This window comes from Mauremys mutica, chromosome 10 (genome assembly GCF_020497125.1).
Source record: "Mauremys mutica isolate MM-2020 ecotype Southern chromosome 10, ASM2049712v1, whole genome shotgun sequence".
Classification (NCBI taxonomy): Eukaryota; Metazoa; Chordata; order Testudines; family Geoemydidae; genus Mauremys; species Mauremys mutica.
Genome location: NC_059081.1, coordinates 30,946,072 through 30,957,185, shown reverse-complemented (window position 1 = coordinate 30,957,185; position 11,114 = coordinate 30,946,072). Strand labels below are relative to the sequence as shown.

The following is an 11,114-nucleotide window of genomic DNA, read 5'->3' as shown; positions in this document are numbered from 1 at the left end:
ACTTATTCCACAAAAGTTATTTCCACATATGAATCCTCCAAGAGAGATGTGTATGTCTCTTACTAAGTCTCCATTGCATATCTTCTAAATCCATTCAGGATTATATTTGCTGCTTTGAATAACGTTTTGACTCTTGTTTTTCTTGTACCATGTTTACAATTTAGTGCTGTGAAAGGTGTATACAAAAATGATAGTTTCCCAGCTTCTTGGTGGCATTTAATTTCCAATTTGCATCCCCCTTCCCAAGGCCATCTGCTTTTTGTTCTAGTTAAGTATGCCTTTTCCATTTTTATTGTCCTCCCTGGAGACGTCAACCTGAATGCACAATTGTGAGCTTGATTCTCTTTAAAGGAATTCAGCTCATAATTGTGCACCTCACATTTTGAAACCAGACCGGAAATCTAACTGGATCACAAAAATCAGTGTGCCAAAAAGGAACAATCTAGACATAATGGTATCTGTGCTACGGCACAGAAGAACCAGGCCTGGAGGGATTTCCTTGGTTTCTTGCTTCTGAACTCAGTCTCAGCAGAGAGGCAGAGTCACTTCAGCACACTACCGCTCAGTACTCAAGTGGCTTCCTCCATAGTCTTTCTTGGAGCACCACCACAACTGGATTCGGAGAAAAGAACACCATGGACTGTAACCATCCGCAGAGGAAACATCTAGCTTCAGGAAGCAAAATTGTAAACTAAATCATAAATCCTCCCCTCAACAAGCAAATGATAAAATTCAGGCTAAAAAAGATACAGACTGTAAGGAGTGGGAGATCTTGAAATACCTTGCTAATACTTCCTAATAAAAGTATTTGCCACCTTTTAAGTTTTTTTATTATGTAGCTTTAGGCTCTTAACACAGTATAGCACTATGAGGTATTATTATTTTATTAGATATTTGTACAGAGCCCATCACCACACATTTAGATATTTACAGTCAATTTTTTAAACAGACAATAGACACAAACATATGAGTAACCCATAGTGGTGGCTCAGTGGAATTACCACTCTTTGGGCTATATTCTCTGCACCCAAGAGCTGACAGTTAATTAACAGCCTGCTAAATGATCTGTTCAGAGGTGGCTCCTAATAACAATAGACTAAAAGTGGAATAAATTAAGACATTCTGCATTAAAAATAGATCTTTTTGGGAACAGAAGGCACCGTCTGCAGACATGGGGGGCAAATTGTGCCCATGATTATACCTATGCAACCATATGGTAACCTGTGACAGCTCTGCAACCCATCCCCCACAGAGTTTGGCCTATAACTTATTAGTAATTTTGTTGGGAACTTTTCATTCACTAACACAGAGGCAGCGGTGTACTAGTAGACAGAGTCAGGAGAACTGAATTCTATCTGCTTGCTTGCTGTGTGACCGTAAGCAATTCAGTTCACTTTTCTGTGCCTCAATTACCCCAACAGTGAAATGGGGATACTTGTAAAGCACCTTGAGCTCTACAAAGAAAGTGAAACAATGGCAAATGAATATTTTAATAAATGCATATAAGAAGGTTAGTAGCATCAATAGCATGGGACAAATGCATGATTTATTACTGTTTTTTACACAATAATTCTAAATGGAGCAAGTTGGAATATAGGCCAGATGGTCAGGTTGTTGGATGAAATTTCTGTGATGTAAAAAAAGGGGCTTAAATCTATTCCAACTTTTTTTCTGGCAGAAACATGATAAAACTGTGAAATATCCTGGATTCACCAAACAGAGAAAGTAAAAACACTAGGCTAGAGGAAAAAAACAAGGGAAGCAAGTGCATAATTTCATGCTTTGGTATACCAGCTTGACAAACAATAAATGTATGAACTATACAAAACTGGGAAAATGGCCAAAATGGTGTGAGATATTTAAACTTCTTACAACATGCAATTAGAATTCACATTTCTTGTATTTGTTTTTGTATATTACACACAGAAAATAAAAAATGAGCAGGAAACAACTTTCCATGGATGAGACTTCCACATTTATTTTTCTTGAAAATGGCAGTGAAGTATCCTATGAAAGAGGCAGGGAATGAGAAAAGTGTAGATATACGTGACTGTACTTTGTGCTTCAAAATTACACTATTCATTTCAAAAACAAAAAAGATATATTTTTAAATTTATAACAGTTCCTTGTATTTTCCTTTTTTGTTTAAAGATGTCAGCTTTCCAAATCTGTTTTCAAATGAAACACTGCATAACAAATGATGGCACTTTTAACCAATGTGGCGTTTCCATATTTACACCAGTGAAAGAAATTTACAAGACGTAAGAGCAGACAATCTTGACATTTAGTAATAGCAATAAAACAGGAAGGGCATCCATTTTATTTTTCTGTACAAACTATCATAACAAGACTTTTATTCACATTTTAAAAATCAGCTTGAATTTTATCTGACCTACACATTTTCCAAATTCATTTTACTCAATTCTCAAACCTTTCATCACATCGCCCACACCTTCACCAGACTACAGGAACTACAATTAGATCTAATGTCTAGACAGAGCAAGAAGTTCTCCCTTCCAATTTCTCTCTAACTTTCCTGATAAGTCCTTGAAAAAAGCTCCTCCTTGTTCCTCCTTTCACTTCACTTTCACATTTCACCATCCAAACAGCAAACCGGCCATTCCATTTCTTCCCAGGCAAGATTAGAAGCTATAGCATTCCTCTGTGTGACTTTCTGATGCTACACCCAAGAATCAGGTGACCCTGGGTATTGTTCTGCTCTGTAAGAGGGCCGTCTAGTGGAATAGAAGTCTACGTAATTTGTGGTTGATTTCAGTCCATATTGTGTCATGTAATCTGTAGTAGCTGGAAAATGAACTCGATCATCAAAATAGGGGTCTTCATAGCTATGTGGAGACTGCAAATATAATCTGTATGCATCATAGTTCTTTCTGTTGGAGTCATCTTGACTGTAGTACAACTGCTGATGCTGTTGACAAAATGGACAAAAAACTTAATTTTTAAAAATCAGATTTTAAGGGAAAAATATTTGAGTTTCTTTTTCTACCTTTGGGCGAGATTTCAGAGTTGTATGTATAATAGGCTTTATTGCATAGATGTAGCTATATATTATCCATTCATGCAATGGAGTGGTGTGGCGACGTCTTTGCATACTGATCTCTAAAACGTTACTCTTTTAAGTCACTATGATTTTTCAGACCCATAACTCTCAGTGGGTGCAGCTCCACCAACTGGGCCAGTATCCCACAGACTTTTTTTTTTTTAAATGAGCGTTAAGTCTAACCAAAGGTTAGATGAAATAGTGGAAAAAACTCTTCACACCCCCCCAGCCCCCCATCTACTCTACACCCTCCACAAGTGCAACTACACCCACATGGAATCACAGGTCTGGGGGGAAAAGAAGTAGACACAGCCATATTTACTACCAAACATTCAGATAACAAACATATCTTTAGACTGCATGGATTATGACTCTCCCTTCAGAAACTACAAAAAAGGCAAGTCAGGAAGTGGGTCTCACAACCAGCCACAACAAGAATAGATGAATAATTAAAGTCAAATGATTAAAAAAAGGAAATACAGAGGCAATAAACTGGTAAGTTATTTCCAGATACAATAACACTCTCTAAAAAACTATTTATGAGAAGTCTTTCTGTGAAGCATATGTATAACATGCAGTGGTGTACTCTCCCTTTAGTTCTACTAAAACAAACAGTACTATCATTATATGGTGAGCTTTGCTATCACTATTCTTTTAAAATGAGATTTCAAAAATTACCTGTAGCCGTCTGTTTTGTTCTCTTGCTGGTGAGGAATAGGAACTGATGTAAATTGGTGAAGGTTTGCTGGACCCTGTAAGAAAATATAGGCACTGTAAAAACTAAAGACGTTGACAGACAGTAAATGATAAAATACTATAAAAAATGAAAGTGGCACGTGTATATTTAGAAACTTTCACATCCTGCTAGTCCCTCACTGTGTAGAAATCAGTGGAATAGCCTTTTACAAGGGCCTGACATTGTCTATTATATCAGATAGTGTCATTACTGTCCTGACAGCTAAAGTATTAATGACAGTGGCTAAACCGTGCACCATGCACATTATTGTGGTTTTAAAAAAAATAAAATCTACAACCTTTCCTTCTAATTTATTTCTATGGCACTGGGATTGAGGCTTTCCTTATGCTGAACATGAAGGCAGAGTCCATTGGAACATATTTAAGGTTACAGCTGAGAATTTTTTGTTTTGTTTTCTGTGGCTATTTTAATAGGTTTCCCTCCGTAAGTCTGAGGTGAAGAGAGAGTAGGCACCTGACCACAGAGATAGGTGAAGCATGAGTATTTTCTGCCCTCCATTTATATCTATAAATAACTTAGAGTGAGGAATCTATCCCAGCTAGGAAATGAACTAAGATTTATGGGTCCAAAAATTACTAGTTGGGGTAAAGGAGAATCTCCATTAGCTGTCAGCAGCAGTAGAACCTTAATCTTCTTCCTAGAGTGTTGCCACTAGAGGGCAAAATCATTACCCTCGGTGAAAATCAAAAATGAATCATCATAAAGAGGAGCAGTAACTGAACATTGGCAGTAAAATGACTTCCCCTGGATATGTACTCTGAGGGCTTGTACTTAGGACTTCTGGATTGTAAAGCATGAGCCTTTACTGCCTGAACTAAAAGATGAGGTAATTATCTAAACACAGGAACAGACTCACATAATCTTTTATATATGTTTCAGCCACTACAGGGAACAAAACATCATGGTGTTAGTGTGGGCTACAATAAGTTATGTGAGAGCAGAATGTTTTGAGCTCAAGATAGACTAGAAAAAGATGGTTACTCACCTTTGTAACTGTTGTTCTTCGAGATGTGTTGCTCATATCCATTCCAGTTAGGTGTGCGCGTGCCGTGTGCACGTTCGTCGGAAGATTTTTACCCTAGCAACCCCCGGTGGGTCGGCTGGGTCACCCCCTGGAGTGCTGCCGCCATGGCGCCGGATATATACCCCTGCCGACCCGACCGCTCCTCAGTTCCTTCTTGCCGGTTACTCCGACAGTGGGGAAGGAGGGCGGGTTTGGAATGGATAGGAGCAACACATCTCGAAGAACAACAGTTACAACGGTGAGTAACCGTCCTTTCTTCTTCGAGTGCTTGCTCATATCCATTCCAGTTAGGTGATTCCCAAGCCTTATCTAGGCGGTGGGGTCGGAGTGAGATGTCGCGGAGTGTAATACTGCGGAGCCAAAGGCTGCGTCATCCCTGGACTGCTGAACCAGGCCATAGTGAGAGGCGAAGGTATGGACCGAGGACCAGGTAGCTGCGCGACATATCTCGTGGATGGGCACGTGAGCCAGGAAAGCAGCAGATGAGGCTTGAGCCCTGGTAGAGTGGGCAGTGAGGTGGCTCGACGGAACATGAGCCAAATCGTAACAGGTGCGGATGCAAGATGTCACCTCGGATGAAATCCTCTGTGAGGAAACGGGTAGGCCCTTCATACGCTCTGCCACCGCGACGAAGAGTTGGGGGGTTCTGCGGAAGAGCTTTGTCCGCTCGATATAAAAAGTGAGTGCTCTACGGACGTCTAGGATGTGCAGTTGCACTCTGCGCGATGAATGTGGCTTCGGGAAGAAGACCGGAAGGAAGAGCTCCTGGTTAACATGTAAGGCCGATACCACTTTGGGGAGAAAGGTCGGGTGTGGTCGCAACTGCACCTTGTCCTTGTGGAACACAGTATATGGAGGGTCCGCCGTGAGAGCCCGAAGCTCGGAAACTCGTCTTGCCGATGTGATGGCCACGAGGAAGGCGGTTTTCCAGGACAGGTAGAGAAGGGAGCAAGTTGCTAATGGCTCGAATGGGGCCGACATAAGTCTGGTAAGAACCAGGTTGAGGTCCCAGGTCGGGGCGGGGCGGCGTACCTGGGGGTATAGGCGCTCCAAGCCCTTGAGGAATCTAGATACCATAGGATGCGAAAACACCGAGCGGCCATTCTCCCCTGGGTGGAAGATAGAGATGGCCGCCAAGTGCACCCTCAAAGATGATACCGCTAGGCCCTGTTGCTTAAGAGACCAGAGGTAGTCCAAGATGGTGGGGATGGAGACCTCGGTGGGAAGAATGTTGTGCTCTACACACCAGCATGTGAAACGCTTCCACTTGGCCAGATATGTTGCTCTAGTGGAACGTTTTCTGCTACCTAAGACTACTTGTTGCACTGGGACAGAGCAACGCAACTCAGACTAGGTCAACCACTCAGGAGCCATGCCGTGAGATGGAGGGACTGTAGGTCTGGGTGACGCAGTTTGCCATGGTCCTGAGTAGTGGGATAGGGTCGGCTATTGACAGGTCTAGCAACATGGTGTACCAGTGCCGCCTGGGCCACGCTGGAGCGATCATGATCAAGCGGGCTCTGTCCCTGCATATTTTCAGCAGGACCTTGTGGACGAGTGGGAACGGTGCAAAAGCGTATAGCAGGTGAGTCGTCCACAGTATCAGGAAAGCGTCCGCTATGGAACCCAGGGAGAGGCCTTGAAAGGCCTGGCATTTCCTGTTCTCACGGGACGCGAAGAGGTCTACACGGGGAAATCCCCACTTCCGGAAGACCGAAAGAATAATGTCCGGGCGAAGCAACCACTCATGAGAAAGGAAGGATCTGCTGAGGCGATCCGCCAGAGTGGTCCGAACCCCTAGGAGAAAGGATGCTATGAGGTCTATGGAGTGGGCTATACAAAAGTCCCAGAGTTGTAAGGCCTCCTGACAAAGGGTCGAGGACCTTGTCCCGCCCTATTTGTTTATATAGTACATGGCTGTTGTGTTGTCGGTGAATATTGACACACAACGGCCTTGCAAGTGCTGATGGAATGCCTGGCAAGCAAGGCGGACTGCTCTCAGCTCCCGGACATTGATGTGCAAGGTCAGTTCCTGAGATATTCTTGAGTGCGTAGATGCCCGAGGTGAGCACCCCAACCGAGAGATGATGCGTCCGTCGTCAGGGATGCAGAGGGCTGGGGTGGATGGAATGGCAGCCCTGCACACACCAGGGAGGGGGTCAGCCACCATTCAAAGGAGCCTAAGACATTCGGGGGAATGGTGACGATCATGTCTATGGCATCCCTGCCTGGTCGGTACACTGTGTTGAGCCACGATTGGAGGGGACGGAGGCGTAGTCTGGCGTATTTCGTCACAAACGTGCAGGCCGCCATGTGACCCAGGAGACCGAGGCAAGTGCGAACCGAAGTCAATGGAGCAGCTTGCAGACTGTGGATGATGGCCACCATTGCGTGGAACCAGGGCAGAGGTAAGCAGGCTCTGGTGAGGTTGGAGTCCAGTGTGGCGCCAATGAAGTCTATCCTCTGAGTGGGAATCAGAGCATCAGAGGGGCCTCCGAGGCACAAGTGATCCATCACGTCGGCATTGTCAAGGACCTTTTCCTACATCTAGGCCTAATGATCAATGCAGAAAAATCTAGATATGAAAAAACGTGTATCGATGGCGGCGGAGGTGGGCGGCGACTACAGCCATGCATTTTGTAAATACTCTTGGGGCTGTAGAGAGTCCGAACGGTAGGACCGCGAACTGAAAATGTTGGCGGTTGATTATGAACCGGAGGAACCTCCTGTGATGTGGGTAGATGGCTATGTGAAAATACGCATCTTTCATGTCGAGGGCGGCATACCAGTCTCCGGGATCCAGGGATGGGATGATGGTCCCCAGGGATACCATACGGAACTTCAACTTTATCATGTATCTGTTGAGTTCCTGCAGATCCAGGATGGGTCTGAGACCCCCCTTTGCCTTGGGGATTAGGAAGTAGCGGGAGTAAAACCCCGTGCCCCATTCGTGTTCCGGTACCTCCTCTATGGCTCCTTTGACAAGGAGCGTCTGCACCTCCTGGAGGAGGAGCTGCTCGTGAGAGGGGTCCCTGAAGAGGGACGAGGAAGGTGGATTGAAGGGGGGGGCATGAAATAAATTGGAGGTGGTACCCAAATTCCAGCGTGCGTAAGACCCAGCGATCTGACGTTAGCCGGGACCACGCAGGGAGGAAAAGGGAGAGGCGGTTGGAGAAAGGAGGGAACGGATCCTGTGACGATACTGGTACGACGCCCTCGGGTGTACCTTCAAAAGGAGGGTTTTGGCCCTGTGGAAGGTTTGGAGGAACCTTGGTTCTGGCACCCTTGGTTGCCTGACTGCCTCCGGCGACCGGTTCTACCCCACCTTCTAGCAAAGTCCTGTCTCTGTCTGGGCTGAGGGTAAGAGCGGTGTGGCTGGGGGTGGAAGGACCTGCGCTGAGTCACTGGCGTGTGCATGCCTAGTGAGCGCATAATGACCCTGTTATCTTTTAGGCTTTGCATCCTAGGGTCTGTCTTATCGGAGAACAGGCCTTGCCCTTCAAAGGGGAGGTCCTGGATTGTATGTTGGAGCTCCGGGGGGAAGCCTGAGACTTGCAGCCATGAGATACGCCTCATAGTAACCCCGGAGGCTAGGGTCCTGGCCGCTGAGTCCGCGGTGTCCAGGGAAGCCTGGAGGGAAGTTCTAGCGACCGTTTTTCCCTCGTCCAGGATGGCCGCAAATTCCTGTCGGGAGTCCTGCGGGAGCAACTCCTTGAATTTGTCCGCCGCCGCCCAGGTATTATAGTTATAGCGGCTAAGGAGGGCTTGTTGATTAGCCACGCGGAGTTGGAGTGCCCCTGCAGAATAGACTTTGCGCCCCAGCAAGTCCATGCGCCTCGCGTCTTTTGATTTCGGGGCTGGAGCCTGCTGGCCATGGCGCTCTCTCTCGTTGACCGACTGGACAACGAGGGAGCAAGGAGGGAGATGGATGTATAAGTATTCATAGCCCTTGGAGGGCACCATATATTTACGTTCCACTCCGCGGGCAGCAGGTGGGACAGAGGCTGGAGACTGCCAGATCGTGTTGGCATTGGCCTGGATCGTCCGTATAAAGGGGAGGGCCACTCTCGTGGGGGCATCAGATGATAAGATGTCCACCACTGGGTCCTCTACCCCCGGGACCTCCTCGACTTGCAAGTTCATATTCTGTGCCACACGCTGGAGGAGGTCCTGGTGGGCCTTCAGGTCGATTGGTGGAGGGCCTACAGACGACGTTCCGGCTACCGCCTTGTCAGGAGAGGAGGCTGAGGAGAGACCTGGGACAAGCGGGTCAGTCGAGGGCTCTTCTTGTTGGACAGCCTCTGTCTCCCTTGGGATCTGGGAGTCCTGAGGCTGGACCGACACTTCCGCCGAAGCAGAAGGAGGAGGGCGGCTTATCGTGGCTTCCGGCACCCGGTGTTCTGATGTGGCAGTGCGCGATGGACCTGGATGCACACCTTGGGCCTGATGATTGCCCAAGGTGTCCAGAATGCCCACTGTTGAGGTCTGTGATCCTGAGACTGGGGCTCGTGGAATATCGTGGCGGGCACATCGGTGTCTTTGTCTTGGGCATACGCACTGTCCGCCTGCAAAGACACGGACGGGTGCCGGGACGGCCAGGGAGGAGCTGAAAGACCATGGTACGAGCCCCTTTCTCTCGCCATTGGTGATCTCCTTGGCACCGGGGAACGGTACCTGGAGCGAGACCGGGACCTGCGACCGGCGCGGTGCCAGGAGGTCGACCTGGATCTCGAAGGTCTGCGGCGGGAACGGCTGCGAGAGTCGCGGTGCCGGGAGCTGGAGCGGTACCGAGAGTACCGGGCCGGAGGTCGAGATGTCGATCTATGCTGCGAGTACGACCAGTACTGAATGGGCGAGCGGTGCTGGGACTGCGAGCGGCATCAGGACCGTGATCGTCGATGAGACCGCGAACGGCGCCGGGACCTGGATCGTGATCGGTGCCGGTCTGCCGAGCCGACTGAAGGAGGCCTCATTATGGCTGGCTTGCCTCTGGAGTGTAATACCCGCACCGGCGGTGCTGGGGGTTGAGGCAGGACAGACTCAGTCATGGCTATAAGGTCCCTGGCTGTGGAGAATGTCTCCGGTGTAGAGGGGACCGTAAGCTCAACCACAGGCCTCAGCGGGGAGCTCTCAGGGACCGGACTCGACGGCCCCCGCGGGACCGGAGTCAACGGTACTGCAGCAGTCGGTGCCGCAGCAGGTGCAGGTGCCGAGCAGTCCAAACGGGGCTGTGTCTGTGGCGCCGAGGGCACAGAGGTAGAGGACTTCGACCTCTTCTGCTTCGGGGAGAGAGATCGGTGCCGAGCAGGACCCTGCGCCGGAGATGGCTGGTGGCGTGGTGTTTTGGCGGTGCCGGCACGGTCTGGTGCTGGTGGAGCGCTGCTAGCAGTGTGCTCAGCGGTCGGTGCTGAGGACGGAGGGTTCAAAGCTGCTTCCATGAGGAGATTCTTTAGGCGAAAGTCTCTCTCTTTCTTTGTCCTCGGTTTAAATGCCTTGCAAATACGGCACTTATCTGTAATGTGCGATTCCCCGAGGCACTTTAGACAAGAGTCGTGGGGATCGCTTGTGGGCATCGGCTTATGACAGGCCGAGCATGGTTTGAACCCCGGTGAACCGGGCATGGGCCCCGGCACTGGGCGCGGGGAAGGGGCTAATGCCCAAACCCTGCTGAACTATATACACTAACTATTTAAGAACTATCAAACTAACTATAACTATATATAAAACCAACTATATACAACAAAGATAGCAAAGAAATAAGGAGTAGCTAGGGAAGTGGAGGACAGCTAAGCTGCGCTCCACTGTTCCAACGACCGACACGGGCGGTAAGAAGGAACTGAGGAGCGGTCGGGTCGGCAGGGGTATATATCCGGCGCCATGGCGGCGCCACTCCAGGGGGCGACCCGGCCGACCCACCGGGGGTTGCTAGGGTAAAAATCTTCCGATGAACGTGCACGCGGCGCGCGCACACCTAACTGGAATGGATATGAGCAAGCACTCGAAGAAGAACCACGAATTCCTCAATTCTAATCTTTGCTCTGCCATCAACTCCACCTGTTGCTTTGATCAAATTACCTGATGGTTAGCTTACACCTTAGATTCCCCTTATGTAAAATGAGGGTCAGGCATTTAGGTGCACTGGCCCTTTGCTCTGTAGCAATCACACCCCCTTATTCCACCACCTAGATACTTAAGAACTGCATAGGAGACACTGAGGCACCAACACAATATTCAGAGAAAACATTAAGAACATTCCCAGTTCGTGTCACCAT

The 11,114-nt window shown here is 48.1% G+C and overlaps 1 protein-coding gene across 5 annotated transcripts in view; it reads right to left on the bottom strand.

The window, feature by feature from the left end:
- Positions 1 to 1,952: 1,952 nt before the first annotated feature.
- PKP4 (plakophilin 4) overlaps positions 1,953 to 11,114 on the bottom strand; it is a 220,618-nt gene continuing 211,456 nt past the window's right edge. For all 5 annotated transcript variants that reach the window (XM_045032188.1, XM_045032191.1, XM_045032190.1 and 2 more), the window contains 2 exons: positions 3,740 to 3,813; positions 1,953 to 2,929 (listed from right to left, as the gene is read on the bottom strand). In XM_045032188.1, coding sequence (XP_044888123.1) covers positions 2,681 to 2,929; positions 3,740 to 3,813 — 323 coding nt within the window. In that variant the 3' untranslated portion in view covers positions 1,953 to 2,680. The remainder of the gene's footprint in view (positions 2,930 to 3,739; positions 3,814 to 11,114) is intronic.